This window comes from Heterodontus francisci, chromosome 12 (assembly GCF_036365525.1).
Source record: "Heterodontus francisci isolate sHetFra1 chromosome 12, sHetFra1.hap1, whole genome shotgun sequence".
In the NCBI taxonomy this organism is placed as follows: domain Eukaryota; kingdom Metazoa; phylum Chordata; class Chondrichthyes; order Heterodontiformes; family Heterodontidae; genus Heterodontus; species Heterodontus francisci.
In genome coordinates, this window is record NC_090382.1 from 102,465,138 (window position 1) to 102,482,396 (window position 17,259).

At 46.5% G+C, this 17,259-nt stretch overlaps 1 protein-coding gene across 1 annotated transcript in view; it reads right to left on the bottom strand.

Moving 5' to 3' along the window:
- LOC137376023 (15-hydroxyprostaglandin dehydrogenase [NAD(+)]-like) overlaps positions 1–17,259 on the bottom strand; it is a 49,620-nt gene that overhangs the window by 1,402 nt on the left and 30,959 nt on the right. The window contains exon 5 of the mRNA XM_068043966.1: positions 6,692–6,768. Coding sequence (XP_067900067.1) covers positions 6,692–6,768 — 77 coding nt within the window. The remainder of the gene's footprint in view (positions 1–6,691; positions 6,769–17,259) is intronic.

The window sequence follows — 17,259 nt, forward strand, 5'->3', positions numbered from 1 at the left end:
CGTCTACCACCTCCGCTGACAATGCGTTCCAGGCACCCACCACCCTCTGCGTAAAGAACGTTCCACGCATATCCCCCCTAAACTTTTCCCCTCTCACTTTGAACTCGTGACCCCTAGTAATTGAATCCCCCACTCTGGGAAAAAGCTTCTTGCAATCCACCCTGTCTATACCTCTCATGATTTTGTACACCTCAATCAGGTCCCCCCTCAACCTCCGTCTTTCTAATGAAAATAATCCTAATCTGCTCAACCTCTCTTCATAGCTAGCGCCCGCCATACCAGGCAGCATCCTGGTGAACCTCCTCTGCACCCTCTCCAAAGCATCTACATCCTTTTGGTAATGTGGCAACCAGAACTGCACGCAGTATTCCAAATGTGGCCGAACCAAAGTCTTATACAACTGTAACATGACCTGCCAACTCTTGTACTCAATACCCCGTCCGATGAAGGAAAGCATACCCTATGCCTTCTTGACCACTCTATTGACCTGCGTTACCACCTTCAGGGAACAATGGACCTGAACACCCAAATCTCTCTGTACATCGATTTTCCCCAGGACTTTTCCATTTACTGTATAGTTCACTCTTGAATTGGATCTTCCAAAATGCATCACCTCGCATTTGCCCTGATTGAACTCCATCTGCCATTTCTCTGTCCAACTCTCCAATCTATCTATATTCTGCTGTATTCTCTGACAGTCTCCTTCACTATCTACTATCCACCAATCTTAGTGTCGTCTGCAAACTTGCTAATCAGACCACCTATACTTTCCTCCAAATCATTAATGTATATCACAAACAACAGTGGTCCCAGCACGGATCCCTGTGGAACACCACAGGTCATACGTCTCCATTTTGAGAAACTCCCTTCCACTGCTACTCTCTGTCTCCTGTTGCCCAGCCAGTTCTTTATCCATCTAGCTAGTACACCCTGGACCCCATGCGACTTCACTTTCTCCATCAGCCTACCATGGGGAACCTTATCAAACGCCTTACTGAAGTCCATGTATATGACATCTACAGCCCTTCCCTCATCAATCAACTTTGTCACTTCCTCAAAGAATACAGTAATCAAGTACAGAAATCATCAAAAGCTGGTGGACAGGGACAAAAGGCAGTCAAAAATGCTAATGGAATGTTGGCCTTTATTTTAAGGGGTCTGGGGAAGTGATGTTTCATTGTATGACTCTCTGGTCAGACCCATCTGGAGTGACTGTTGTCATGCAGGCCCCCCTTCTGCCAAGCATGAGGCATATTAATTTCACCACATGGACATTAAATTTCAAACAGTTGTTGAAGTGAAGAAAGGATTGCTTTAAAAAATTGCCAGATTTTGGCTGGAAATACATTTGCATATTAACAGACAGTGCTTGGAAAGGACAAAGGACCATTCCCTGACACACTAACCCACAATGGACTTTTGATCACCAGACATTGAAGGTGGGGGAGCTCGCATTCCAGGTTGATGGTTAAGATGGCCGAATACACAAACGAATAAGGTCAAACCAGCTAGTCACATGACTAACCTGCTGGGCAACCCAAGTGTTTTGAATTTGTACAAACAGTTTGGGCAGAAAGTAGAATGCTCCTAGACTAAGAAGATGTCTCCTGGCTGGCTCGCCACAGCCTCTCCTGTCTGCCTGCTCCCATCTCCTTCTCATGGAACTCCAAACCCACTGAAGACACATGAACCCCAACAGAGAAAAGTCTCTTACAGCAGACAAGGTTTAAGAAGAATACTGGGCCCCAACAAAAAGCAAGATCTACCTACAAATAAGGACTCTACAGTGAGCTCGAAGAACCGTCACAAAAACTCTTCAGGTATTGCCTCAAACTTTTCCACTTTATTTTTCTTCTGCTCTTTTCTGTCTCTATTTGCATGCGTGTATCACGTATGTATGCTAGTGTGGGCGCGTTGTGTATCTGTTGGCGTCAATTGAATTAGAGTTTAAGTTTAACATAGAAACATAGAAAATAGTAGCAGGAGTAGGCCATTTGGCCCTTTGAGCCTGCTCCGCCATTCATTATGATCATGGCTGATCATCCAACTCAGAAACCTGTTCCCGCTTATGCCCCATACCCTTTGATCCCTTTAGACCCAAGAGCTATATCTAACTCCTTCTTGAAAACATACAATGTTTTGGTCTCAACTGCTTTCTGTGATAACGAATTCCACAGGCTCACCACTCTCTGGGTGAAGAAATTTCTCCTCATCTCAGTCCTGAAAGGTTTACCCCATTTCCTTAGACTATGACCCCTGGTTCTGGACTCCCCAACATCGGGAACATCCTTCCTGCATCTACCCTGTCAAGTTTAATAAATTTCAACTTTTCTTCTTTAAACCTAAGAAAGCCTGTTTGTGCTGGTTTCTTTGCTTTATAATTGGAAAGCGGTGAACAAGGATTCACCAAAGGGGAACTAAAAAAAACGGTGTGTTTAAAATTAAACCCTGTTATGGTAAGACCAGGTGAAGGCTGAAAGGGAACCTTAGATCTCTTTACTACCTGGTCGTAATGCTGTGTTCAGCTCTGGACAGCACACTTCAGGAAAGATATTTTGGTCTTGGAGGAAGTACAGTGCAGGTTCACCAGAATGATACCAGGGCTAAAAGGGTTAGATTTAGGAGGACAGGTTGCATAGACTAGGCTTGCATTCCCCCAACACCCAGTATAGAAGAATACCTTCTGTACGGTGAGGTAGCCAGGGCCAGATGACCATTGGGTGCCTGAAGATCCGCATCAAGGATGCTTGCAAGTGTAACATAAAGGCTCTAAACGTTAACTATCACAGCTGGGAGTCACTAGCTGGTGAAAGAGGGAAATGGTGACAAATCCTGTGGATTGGTGTGCACTACCATGACAACCAGTGGCTACAGCAGCTTGGCAACAGGCACCAATGTCAAAAACAACAACTCACAGTGTCATTTGGCAGCGTCAAGTGCAGCACTTGTGGCAGAACCTGTCTGTCAAGGATTGGCCTTCACAGCTATCAGCAAAGATGCACAAAGAAAAGTCACCCCACCTAAATGGATTGTTTGCTGAGAGTCCATCATCTTTTGTTGATGGAAGGATGCCAACCAACCATAGAAGAATAAGGAGGTGATCTAACAGTGTTGTTTATGATGATTAAAGAAGTTAATAGGGTAGATGAAAGAAAATATTTCCTCTGTTGAGGGAGTCCAGAACAAGGGAGCATAATCTTAAAATTAGAGCCTGGTCATTCGGGGATGATGTCACAAAGCATAACATCACACAAGGGGTAGTGGAAATCTGGAACTCTTTCAGAGTTAGCACATGTCGAGCCAGTTATACAGGATTACCAAGGAAGAGGACGATGCCAAAGCTATAGTAAACAAGGAGGTTGTCAGGATACTGGATGAGATAAAAATAGATACAGAGGACGCACTAGAAATGCTGGCAGTACCTAAAGTAGATAAGCCATCCATTCTGGATGGGATGCATTCTAGGTTACTGAAGGAAGTAAGGGTAGAAATTACAGAGTTTTTGGCCACAATCTTCTAATCCTTCGTTGACACAATGGTGGTGCCAAAGAACAGGAGAATTGCAAATGTTACACGCTTGTTCAAAAAAGAGAAGGATAAACTAGGCAATTACAGGCCAGTTGGCTTAACACTGGTGGTGGGGAAGCTTTTATAAACAATAATCTGGAAGAACATTAACAGCCACTTGGAGAAGAATGGTTTAATAAAGGAGAATCAGCACAGATTTGTTAAGGGAATATCATATTTGACTAACTTTAGGTAACAGAGAGGGTAGATGAGGACAATGCAGTCGATCTTGTGTATATGGAATATTAGAAGGCGTTTGATCAAATACCACATAATAGACTTGTTCGGAAAATTTAAGCTCATAGGACAAAAAAGTCAATAGCAAAATGAATGCAAAATTGGTTAAGGGATAGAAAACAGAGAGATATGGTGAATTGTTGTTTTTCAGACTGGAGGGAGGTATACCGTGGAGTTCGCCACGGTTCGGTACTAGGACCACTGCTATTTTTGATATACATTAATGACTTGAGGGTACAGGGCACAATTTTGAAAATTACAGATGACACAAAACTTGGAAGCATAGTACGCAATAAAGAAGATAGCAAAAAGCTTCAAGACAGGCTGGTGGAATGGGCAGACACATAGCAGATGAAATTCAATTCAGAGTTGTGAGGTAGAAAGAATGAGGAGCAACCATACAAGCTAAATGATATCATTTAAAAACAGAGACACCTGGAGGCGTCTGTGCAAAAATCTTTGAAGGTGGCAGGACAGGTTAACAAAACAGATAGCAAAGCATATGAAATCCTGGGCTTTACAAATAGAGGTACAGAGTAGAAAAGCCAGGAAGTTATGCTAAACCCATTTGAACCACTAGTTTGGCCCTAGCTGGAATACTGTGGACACCACACTGTAGAAAGGATGTGAAGTCTTTGGAGAAAATACAGAAGAGATTGACTAGAATGGCTCCAGGGATGAGGGATTACAGCTACCTGGATAGACTGGAGAAGCTGGCATTGTTCTCCTTAGAGCAGAGAAGACTAACAGAAGATTTGATAGAGTGTTTAAAATCATGAAGGGTTTAGATAGAGTAAATAAAAGGTAAACTGTTTCCAATGGCTGAGGATGAATAACCAGAGGGCACAGGTTTGCAAAAGAACCGGAGTCGCAAAAGAACCGGAGTCAACATGAGGAAACGTGTCTTTTCACTGCCTGATCAGGTGGTGGAAACAGATTCAATGGTAGCCTTTGAAAGGGAACCGTATAACTATTTGAAGTAGAAAAATACTGCAAGGCTATTGGGAAAGAGTGAGGGAGCGGGACTAACTGAATTGATCATCCAAAGAGCCGACACTGACTCAATTGGCCAAATGGCCTCCATCTGTACCAGTTCAGCTCATCTGCTGTTGAAACCCTCATCCATGCCTTCGTTACTTCGGGACTATTCCAACATACTCCTAGCCGACCTCTCACTTCTAACCCTCTGTAAACCTGAGGTCATCCAAAATTTTGATGTTCGTGTCCTAACTCGCACCAAATCCTGGCAGCATCCGTGGAAAGAAGCAGAGTTAACGTTTCGGGTCAGTGACCCGTTCCGAAGAAGGGTCACTGACCCGAAACGTTTACTCTGCTTCTTTCCACAGATGCTGCCAGACCTACTGAGTACCTCCAGCATTTCTTGTTTTTATTTCAGATTTCCAACATCTGAAGTATTTTGCTTTTATTATCGCACCAAATCCTGTTCACCCATCCCTCCTGTGCTCACTGACCTACATTGCCTTTCACTTAATCAACGCCTCGATTCCTTGTTGCAAATCCCTCCACGGCCTTTCATTTCCCTATCTCTGTAATCGCTTCCAGACCTACAACCCTCCGAGATAATTGCGTTCCTCCAATTCTGGCCTGATTTTAATTGTACCACCATTGGCAGCCACGCTTTCAGCTGTCTGGGCCCTAAGCTCTGCAATTCCCTCTCTAAACCTCTCTGCCTTTCTATCCTCCTGGAAGACACTAACATCTCCTTACATAGCTCAGTGTCAAATTTTGTTTGGTTACACTCCTGTGAAGCATTGTGGAATGTTTTACCAAGTTAAAGGCACTATATGAATACAATTTGCTGTTGTTGTTGTACTATTCTATGATTCTAGTGTGGTACTTCAAGGATCAGTGTTTAAAATTCAGCTGTTTACAATTTATAAAAAATTCTTAGATGAGGGGACCAAGTTTTCTGACAATACAAAGCTAGGTGGGAAAGTAAGTTGTGAGGAGCATGCAAAGAGGCTGTAAAGGGATATAGACAGGTTAAGTGATTGGGCAAGAATGTGGCAGATAGAGTATAATTAGCAGAAGTGTGAAATTATTCATTTTGGTATGAAAAATGCAAAAGCAGAATATTTCTAAATGGTGAGAGACTAGTAAATGTTGGTATTTGGGGAACCTCACACAGGATTCACAGAAATTTAACATGCAGGGACAGCAAGCAATTAGAAAGGCAAATGGTCTGTTCGCCTTTATTGCAAGGGGGTTGAAGTATAAGAGTAAGGAAATCTTGCTTCAGTTATGTACATGAGACCTCACCTGGAGTACTGTACAGTGTTTTGGTCTCCTTCCCTAAGAAAGGATATATTTAACTTAGAGGGGGCACAATGAAGATTCACTAAATTGAGTCCTAGGATGAGAGTGATTGAGTAGAATGCGCCTGTATTCTCTGGCATTTAGAAGAATGAGAGGCAATCTCATTGAAATGTAGAACATTTTTAGAGCACGTGACAGGGTAGATGCTGAGAGACTGTTTGCCCTAGCTGGAGAGCTTAGAACTAGGCATCATAGACTCAGCATAAACAGTTGGCCATTTGGAACTGAGATGAGGAGAAACTTCTTCATTTAGTGGATTGTAAATCTTTGTAATTCGCTCAGATAGCTGTGGATATTCAGTCAATGAATATATTCAAGACAGAGATCAATAGATTTTTGTGCACTAAGGGAATGAAGAGATATGGGGATAGGGCAAGAAAGTTGAGTTGAGGTAGAAGTTCAACTATGATCTTATTGAATAATGGAACAGGTTTGAGGGGCCATATGGTCTATTCATGCTCCTATCTCTTGTCTTGTTCTACAGAATTAACACACACAGCACTAATTATACAGGAAACCATTATTCAATGCAATATGATACAAGACTCACAGCCAGTGATGTAGTGAATCCCACCACTCCGTGCTTGGAGGCTGCATAAACCGGTCCAAGGAAAAAGGGAAGCAAACCTGTTCACCATGGGATAGTGGAGAGAAAACGACAAACACTCCATCAGATAGAAACATGTGACTATTGTTACAACCGCAGCAGGAGCAACGCATTGTCAATTCAGTCCCATCACTCCCCATATTTTCTCGACCCCTTTTCCTTCATCTCTCCAATCTAAGTTTCAATATTGGCAGTTTCTGCCTCAACCACTAACCCTGGAAGTGAATCCCACTACCGCACTCCCTGTGTGAAGAGTTTGCCCCTGCTCTCTCTTCCAAATCGCATCCATTTCATCTTGTATCTCTCCCCTCTCCCAACTACTGTAAACAGTCTGTGTCAATCTACCCAGGCCCATCCTTTCATAATTTTAAACATTTCTATCACATTGCCTGGAATCTGCATTGTTCTAATTAAAAACCCTCAATTTCTTTAAACCAGGCAAATTCCCAGTGCATCTGTGCTGTTCCCTCTGTAAAACCTTGACATCCTTCCTATTGTGTGGAGCTCAACACTACACACAATATCTAACTGAGGTTTCATTACATTTTGGCTTTGAAAGTATAATTACTGCTTTTCCAAAATGTATCACCTCTTACTTACGGACAATGAGTGAAAGTGGTAACCAACTCCATGACAGCACGTGCAGACCCAGCCATGGCGCAGCGTCTGATGCCAATGTCACAGCTTCCATTGCAGCTCAGGCAGAAGCTACCCAACATCTCAGTGCTGCAGTGGAAGCTCAGACTGAGGTCATGAGATCCATACTTGTTGACATACAAGCCCAAATTGGTGCCATGCAGGCTCAGATTGCTGTTATCATGGCTGCAGATACCAGTGCTCAAAGGGGCTTGCAGGCTCTCACAGCAGTCCAGCAAGCTGTCCTCCAGCAGAGTATGAGGATTGTTGAGGTGCTGCCCCGAGTGAGGGCAGTAGCTCCATGCAGTACAAGCCTGCTGCCCTCTCTCAGGAGGAGAGCACTCGTGTGCCTAACCCCAACACTGTCACTCCACCAGTACTCGAGGTGGTGAAGTTCGAAACCAGGCCCTCAAGGGGCCCTCAACGAGCTGCTCAAAGTCATGCTGTAAGGCCATCTGCAGTCTCCACCACTGAAAGTCAGCGCCTTCCACCAGCTATGCTACAGCCACAGAGGTAGCACTGCATAGGAGCACTAGGTCAAAGGCAAGACAGGTACTAAAGGAAGGTACAAGAATAAATCATTCCGTTTTGTATGTATTATTGTAAGTGTTGTTCGATGAAGTTATCATGGAACATTTTTTGTGGTGTCTTTTATTTCAGAGCATGCTCAGAGAGGGTGCTAACAGGACCTCGAAGACCAAAAATGGCAGATTGGGCACCAAATCAGCATTAGATGTTGAGAGGTGTCCCAATCTGCCTATTCGGCTTGCTTCCAGCAAGCGCACATACAGCATGCTCGCGCTAGTGCTCTTCCAAGCATGGCACGCTCAGGGGCCAGACCAGAAGTGGTCAGAAGTGATTGGCTGCCATTTTCAGGACTCTAGGATCCCCACAGCGCTGATACCAGTGGCACTATAGAGCTGTATTTTATCTGCCCTCCAGGGACAGGTAGGGTGGCTTGGAGGGCCATAAAATTGCAAGGGAAGGCAGAGGGTGGGGGGGTTGTGGAGTGCCCATCACCTTCCGAAAGCCATTCAATTTACTCAATTAATGGCCACTTAAGGCCTCATCCCACCGCCGCTGCCATTTTCCCAGTGGTGGGGGGGGAGGTGGGGGGGAGCCCTCTGCCTCACGGGCAGCTGCCCAGTAAGACTAGGCGGGCTGGAAGGCTCCCTGGCAGAAAAGGCCATCCCTTTGCCACCACCCACCCCTACTTTCAACAACCCCCCTACCCCCCACCCAGCCTGCCCCCACTTACCTGCAGTCTGCAGTCCAGCGCTGCTCCTGGTCCTGCAGTACTAACAGTGGCCACCACTTCCAGTGGAACTGTCGGCCATCTGATTGGCCAGCAGCTCTATGAGATGGGATCCCCAACCTTAAAGGGACCCCAGCACTGGAGTTTATTTCATGAGTGAAGTAAAATGCTGTCTGAGGTCCCTCAAAAGCCTTGCCTTTTTGACCCAGCATCTGCCCATGAAGGCTAATTTTGCAGCCTTAAAGTTTTGCCAGCCATAGGCATTAAACTAACTGTCCTGTCATTACCCAGTTTAGCTGTCTCCCATCTCCCTTTTTCAGAATGGATATCACACATACACAATAAATCAGAACAATTCGGGTGGCTCCCACAACTACTGTCCGTCACTGTGGAAACACAAACAACATTCTGAGTTGCTCAGTACAAAGGGACGGCGAGCACTGGGCACAGACGCAGACCACTGACAGGTGTTGAAGGTTGCGCTCATCCCTGACTCGGCCAGGTGTATTGAAGAGGTTTGATAGTTTGGAGAATTCCCCACCGGATCTTATCCCCGATCGGTTGGAATCCTCCCTCAGGAACCTGTGGCTCACAACTCAAGCTGTCCCATGGAAATACCCTCTGTGCTATTCCACAGTCTGTGAACTGATTTCCTAAACAGGTTGCTCCAGTACCTTCTCTATTCCCTCGCTCTCACCTTCCGTCTGGGCATGCCCTGGTGTTGCATCTCACCATTTGGGTCACTCCGATCTGGACACATACTGGCATTCCATCACAGCATCCAGACACACTCTGGCATTCCATCTCCAATTCCATACATGCCCAGGCGTTCCTTCCCTAGTTCAGAGTCTCCCTGGCATTCCCTCTCACTTTTTGAATGTGGTCTGACATTCCCATCCACTGTCTGGACAAATCCTAGTGTTCCATCTCACCATCTGGACACACCCAGGTGTTCCATCTCACCATTCGGACACACCCAGGTGTTCCATCTCACCATCCGGACACAGCCTGGTGTTCCATCTCACCATCCGGACACAGCCTGGTGTTCCATCTCACCACCCGGACACACCCTGGTGTTCCATCTCACCACCCGGACACACCCTGGTGTTCCATCTCACCACCCGGACACACCCTGGTGTTCCATCTCACCACCCGGACACAGCCTGGTGTTCCATCTCACCACCCGGACACAGCCTGGTGTTCCATCTCACCATCCGGACACAGCCTGGTGATTCATCTCACCACCCGGACACACCCTGGTGTTCCATCTCACCACCCGGACACACCCTGGTGTTCCATCTCACCATCCGGACACAGCCTGGTGATTCATCTCACCACCCGGACACACCCTGGTGTTCCATCTCACCACCCGGACACAGCCTGGTGTTCCATCTCACCATCCGGACACAGCCTGGTGTTCCATCTCACCATCCGGACACACCCAGGTGTTCCATCTCACCATATGGACACACCCAGGTGTTCCATCTCACCATCCGGACACACCCTGGTGTTCCATCTCACCATCCGGACACACCCAGGCTTTCCCTCTCACTGTCCCAACGCGCCCAGATGTATCATCTCACACAGTTGCTACCAGAAGGCCTATACACAACCTACACTGCAGTCAAAAATCCTTCTTGAATTCTTAATTCTACTAAAATCTCCACTATCTGCTTACCTCTGATCTTATGGCCACTCCTCGCCCTCTAGCAGTTTCCCTGTCCTTTGTGTAGATTTTATAACCTGGAACCACTGTCGTTCACAATTTCTAATTTTCTAACTTTGGAATCATAAGCACAATTTCTAACTTTGTTAATGACTCCAAATTGGGAGGGATAGTCAACGTTGAGGAGGACTGCAACAAATTACAAGAAGACATAACAACCTTGTAGAATGGGCATCTAATTGGCAAATGAATTTCAACATATTATATTTTGGTAAGAAAAATGAGGAGATCACATATTACTTGTAAAATAAAATCCAAATGCAGTAGAGGAACAAAGGGATCTGGGAGTACAAATACACAAATCACCTAAAGTTGCAACACACTTAGTAAGGCATAAAAAAGCAAACCAAGCACTAGGGGTAGAATTGAAAAGTAAAGAAGTTCTGCTAAACTTGCATCAAACCTTGGTTAAACCTCACCTGGAGTACTGTGAATAGCTCTGGTCTCCATATTATAAAAAAGGACACAGAGGCACTGGAGAGGGTAAAAACAAATATTTACATGGATAACAACAGAAGGGCAAGGTTCTGTCGGTCAGAAATGGATGGGCTGGATTCGGCTGCGAGCTCAAAAAATGGTGGACCGCCCACGCAGGCTGCACGCCAAAGAGCCACGCAGCGGCTCATTTAAATGGCCGGGGCAGCCCGCCCTACCCCCGCAATGACATGGAGGGGGAAGAACTGTCCATCACTGGCACTGACACCATTTCTAAAGGGCAGCCAGCCCTGTCAGCATATTTACATTTTTAAAGAAAATCCCCCCCCAAAATTAAATTTATAATGCCCCTTTCCCACATCCTATAACAATTACAGTAGCTATTTGCCCTTTCCCCCGCAAAACACATCTGACCTTTACCCCCCCCCCCCCACACCCACAAACTTCACAAAGTTTCCTTCCCACCATTCCTGACAACCATTATGTTTATTTGACCCCCGTCCCCCCACCCCCGCACTGAAAATCATACCTAATTCCCCTCCCTCCCCACTAGTGTGGTGCTGCGTTTCCCCAGACGGGGATTTGAAGACGTGGGAGCGCCAGCTGGTGTGCCGACGATTGCAGTGGGCCTACAAGGTCGCAGGTACATCTATTTAAATGTATTCATTCTATTGATTGGAATATTTTAGTTGCAGTCACGTCACCCAGTGGCGGGGGGGGGGGGGGGGGGGCGGTGGGGCCACAACGGAGCCTTGCCACCGGCAGGTGGATCGGGCCGGACTCTCACGGCGTCGAGGTCCATGGTGGGCCTCTTCCGGAGCCATCTTCAGGCCCCCCACCCCCACCCCGCCACAGAACCCAACAAAATACAGCCCGATGAATGGGCTGGTCTGAAAAGAGATGCAGTGGCTTTTGTCAAGGTTCATCCCGAGCAGCTCCGTAACACACAACTCAGTGCTCTACGGCTGTTCCCAGGGACACACACCAAGATAAACATCAACTGCTGCTCTTTGGTCTGCCTGAAACCTGTTGGTCTTACAGTGCAAAGAGCTGTCCTTGACCGAATGCTGCAGACTGGCACATTCCAGGACTACCTGCTGAGGGACACTCTAAGCTTGGGGTGTCCACCGCAAAGGCTCACTGGGGAAAGGTCACTGTCAAAGGCTCTCCAGCCATAGTATACCGAGGGCTGGAAACTGTGTAAAACCCCTGTGGTGTATATTTTTTTTTAGCTTAGAGATACAGCACTGAAACAGGCCCTTCGGCCCACCGAGTCTGTGCCGACCATCAACCACCCATTTATACTAATCCTACACTAATCCCATATTCGTACCACATCCCCACCTATCCCTATACTTCCCTACCACCTACCTATACTAGGGACAATTTATAATGGCCAACTTACTTAACAACCTGCAAGTTTTTGGCATGTGGGAGGAAACCGGAGCACCCGGAGGAAACCCACGCAGACACAGGGAGAACTTGCAAACTCCACACAGGCAGTACCCAGAATTGAACCCGGGTCGCTGGAGCTGTGAGGCTGCGGTGCTAACCACTGCGCCACTGTGCCGCCCTTCATACCAGAGAATGTTTGACATGACATACAAATGTACACTGTAAATATAACCTGTAATGAATGGTAAGTGTAATGAGGCACCTCATGTACTATATTGAAAGAAACTGATCTGTATTGCACTTTATGTAATGACAAATTTGAAGTGTTATGTAATGTACTTTTACAAATTTTATGCATGAAATATATTTTTGGAGCAATAATGAATGAGCTGGATCTCTTTTCTCTTGATAACAGAAGGCTGAGGGCTCACCTAATAGAAGTATTTTAAATTATGAAAAAGTCTTGGTAGTGTAGACACAGGGGCAGAACGTGGCGTAGTGGTTATGTCACTGGACTAGTAATCCAGAAGCCCAGGCTAATGCCCTGGGTGCAAGGGTTCAAATCCCACCATGGCAGCTGGTGAAATTTAAATTCAATTAATTAACACATTCAGTTAATTAATAAAAATCTCAGTAATACCTGGTCTGGCCTACATCTGACTCCAGTCCCACAGCTACGTTAACTGCTCTCTGAAATGGCCTAGCAAATCACTCAGTTGTCAAGGGCAATTAGGGATGGGCGAAAAAATGCTGGCCTTGCCAGTGATCCTCACATCCCATGGAAGAATAAAACAAGTTTCCACTTGTGGTGAAGACAAAACTGGAGGCCATCAATAAAAGATAGTTACCAATAAATCCAATAGGGAATTCAGGAGACACCTCTTTGCCCAGAGAGTGGTAAGAATATGGAACTCACTACCCCATGAAGTAGTCAAGGCGAATAGTATAGGTGCATTTAAAGGGAAGCATATGAGGGAGAAGGGAATTGAGGGTCATGTTGACAATATTAGATGAGAAAGGATGAGAGGCTTGAGTGGAGCATATACACCAGCATAGAGTGGTGGGGCTGAATGGCATGCCTCTGTGCTGCATATTCTATGTAACTATTTCTTTCCCAGTGCTGACCGTCTTGCAGGTATGAATCAGTTATGGCTACCATGTCATATCCTCCAAGTTGAGCTTGCGCTTGCAATTCATTCAATTTTTTCCCTTATATTCCATGCATTTGTATAAAGAATGCTTAATTGGACTACACACCCTAACCTGTTCTACTGCTTGAATCTTTTACTCACACACATCCTACAAAAAAACATTTTTATTTCTCTCTCCTGATTTAACCACATTACATCTTTTAGCTTTCCCTTTACCTGTAATTCCTAAAGAACTTTCCTTTTGTTTGTTTCAGAATTATTATTTATACTATCTTTTCCACATGAACCCAATGCTACAATATTGTAAAAGCAAAATACTGCGGATGCTGGAAATCTGAAATAAAAACAAGAAATGCTGGAACCACTCAGCAGGTCTGGCAGCATCTGTGAAAAGAGAAGCAGAGTTAACGTTTCGGGTCAGTGACCCTTCTTCGGAACTGACAAATCACAGGTTATCGAAAATCCCGTCGGAGAGAAGAGCAGAACTTCTTCAAGGTAGGCATTCCTGGAAGAGAAGTGGCAGTGAATTAAACACTAAAATAAAAGCTTTCTATTTCCCTCCTGGTGTTTGATAAGGTATCTACCAAAACTCGTTTTCACAGCCACATCTCCTTCCTCAGTGACTGTCTCCGGCTCCGACTGATTCCAAATGGATTCCAACTGCAGTTTCACCCATCATGCTTTGAAACCACCCAGGATCACAGGTATCTCCGAGAAATACAACGTTCCTCGGACTGCTACTCTCGCCGCATCCTGAGATCCACACTCAGTGCTATGCGCCGCCACATGCATACACTGGACCTCTCTCTCCAGCAGCACCGCCTCACCTCATCTCAAAGCTGTTCTACTCCGCAATTTCATTTCATCTTTCGTCTCATCCGACGCATTAACAAAAAACTTTTTTTCTTCCTTTCAGGTGTTAAGGAACGCAAGCTCCAGCAGCTGATGGGGACTAATGCCCCTCCAGATCCTCCTTCCGCTTCACTTCCCTTTGACCCCACCCCTTCTGATCTGACCCCTTGCCGTGTATTCACTATACCCTCTGACCTCCCCCTCTCTGATGCTGAGCGTTCTGTACTCAGCAAAGGACTCAGTTTTATCCCCTTACGCCCCCACCTCAATGAATTTCGTGCTCGGCATGACGTTGAGCTCTTCTTCCGTCGCCTCCGCCTCCGGGCTCACTTCTTTGACCAGGAGTCCTCCCCCCGACCAGCAGACCCATTCACCCGCCTCCAGCATTCTCCCTCTACCTGGACCCCTCCCCCTGGCCTCTTACCCGCTCTTGATCTCTTCATTGAAAACTGTCGGCGAGACATTGGTCATCTCAATTTCTCTGCCCCCCTCACTCACTCTAACCTGTCCCCCTCTGAACTTGAGGCACTCCGTTCTCTCAGGTCTAACCCCGACATGGTCATCAAACCTGCAGACAAGGGTGGTGCTGTTGTTGTATGGCGTACCGACCTCTACCTTGCAGAAGCTCAACGCCAACTCACGGACACTTCTTCCGACCTCCCTCTGGACCATGACCCCACCACCGAACATCAAGCCACCGTCCAAAGGACTGTCACTGACCTCATCTCCTCTGGAGATCTTCCCTCGACAGCTTCCAACCTCATAGTCCCACAACCCCGGACAGCCCGCTTCTACCTCCTTCCCAAAATCCACAAACGGGACTGTCCTGGCAGACCCATTGTGTCAGCCTGCTCCTGCCCCACTGAACTTATTTCTTCCTATCTGGACTCTAACTTTTCTCCGCTGGTCCAGTCTCTTCCCACCTACATCCGTGACTCTTCTGACGCCATACGTCATTTTGACAATTTCCAGTTTCATGGTCCCAACCGCCTCCTCTTCACTATGGACGTCCAATCGCACTACACCTCCATCCCCCACCAGGATGGTTTGAGGGCTCTCCGCTTCTTCCTGGAACAGAGGCCCGACCAGTCCCCATCCACCACCACCCTCCTCCGCCTGGCTGAACTTGTTCTCACATTGAACAACTTCTCCTTCAACTCCACGCACTTCCTTCAAGTAAAAGGTGTCGCTATGGGTACCCGCATGGGTCCGAGTTATGCCTGCCTTTTTGTGGGATATGTCGAGCATTCTTTGTTCCAGTCCTACTCAGGCCCCCTCCCCCAACTCTTTTTCCGGTACATTGATGACTGTATTGGTGCCGTTTCCTGCTCCCGCCCCGAACTGGAAAACTTTATCAACTTTGCTTCCAATTTCCACCCTTCTCTCACCTTTACATGGTCCATCTCTGACACTTCCCTTCCCTTCCTCGACTTCTCTGTCTCCATCTCTGGGGATAGGTTGTCTACTAATATCCATTATAAGCCCACCGACTCCCACAGCTACCTCGACTACACTTCTTCACACCCTACCTCCTGCAAGGACTCCATTCCATTCTCCCAGTTTCTCCGTCTCCGACACATCTGCTCTGATGATGCTACCTTCCATGACGGTGCTTCTGATATGACCTCCTTTTTCCTCAACCGAGGATTTCCCCCCACTGTGGTTGACAGGGCCCTCAACCGTGTCCGGCCCATTCCCCTCACCTCTACCCTCACCCCTTCCCCTCCCTCCCAGAACCGTGACAGGGTTCCCCTTGTCCTCACTTTTCACCCCATCAGCCTCCATATCCAAAGGATCATCCTCCGCCATTTCCGCCACCTCCAGCGTGATGCCACTACCAGTCGCATCTTCCCCTCCCTTCCCCTGTCAGCATTCCGAAGGGATCGTTCCCTCCGCGACACTCTGGTCCACTCCTCCATTACCCCCACCACCTCGTCCCCGTCCCATGGCGCCTTCCCCTGCAATCGCAGGAGGTGTAATACCTGCCCATTTACCTCCTCTCTCCTCACTATCCCAGGCCCCAAACACTCCTTTCAGGTGAAGCAGCGATTTACTTGTACTTCTTTCAATGTAGTATACTGTATTCGCTGCTCACAGTGTGGTCTCCTCTACATTGGGGAGACTAAGCGCAGACTGGGTGACCGCTTTGCGGAACATCTTCGCTCAGTCCGCAAGCAGGACCCTGAGCTTCCGGTTGCTTACCATTTCAACACTCCCCCCTGCTCTCATGCTCACATCTCTGTCCTGGGATTGCTGCAGTGTTCCAGTGAACATCAACGCAAGCTCAAGGAACAACATCTCATTTACCGATTAGGCACACTACAGCCTGCCGGACTGAACATTGAGTTCAATAATTTCAGAGCATGACAGCCCCCCATTTTACTTTCATTTTTAGTTATTTTTTCTTCCTTTTTTTTTTAACATTCTTTTTCACATTTTTTACAATTTTTTTTTGCATTTATTTCATTTCATCTTAGTTTGTTCAGTTTGCTTACCCACTGTTTTGTTTCAGGTTTGCACTTGCTGCTGTTCAAGATTCAGTGTATTTACACCTAATCTGTACTCATGCTTTGTCTTTCAACACACCATTAACATATTGTTTGCCTTTGCTCCGTGACTTTTTGGTCAGCTATGTGGCCTGGTCCAATCTCGACCTCCTTTGTTATCTCTTGCCCCACCCCCACCCCCACCTCACCTACTTATAACCTGTGACTTTTCTAATATTTGTCAGTTCCGAAGAAGGGTCACTGACCCGAAACGTTAACTCTGCTTCTCTTTCCACAGATGCTGCCAGACCTGCTGAGTGGTTCCAGCATTTCTTGTTTTTATTGCTACAATATTGTATGTCGATATTGTTACAGGACTACATAATCATACCATGTTATGTGAAGGGAATGAGTTGTAGCACTTCTGGAGACATGCCTCTCTGCGAGTGAATCTCTCAGAGAGCAAGACTACACCTTCTACTGGCAGGGTAGTGATCCTTAAGAACCAAGACAGCATGGAGTGGGCTTCGCCATCAGAAACTCTTTGCTCAGCATGATAGAGCCACCTTCAAATG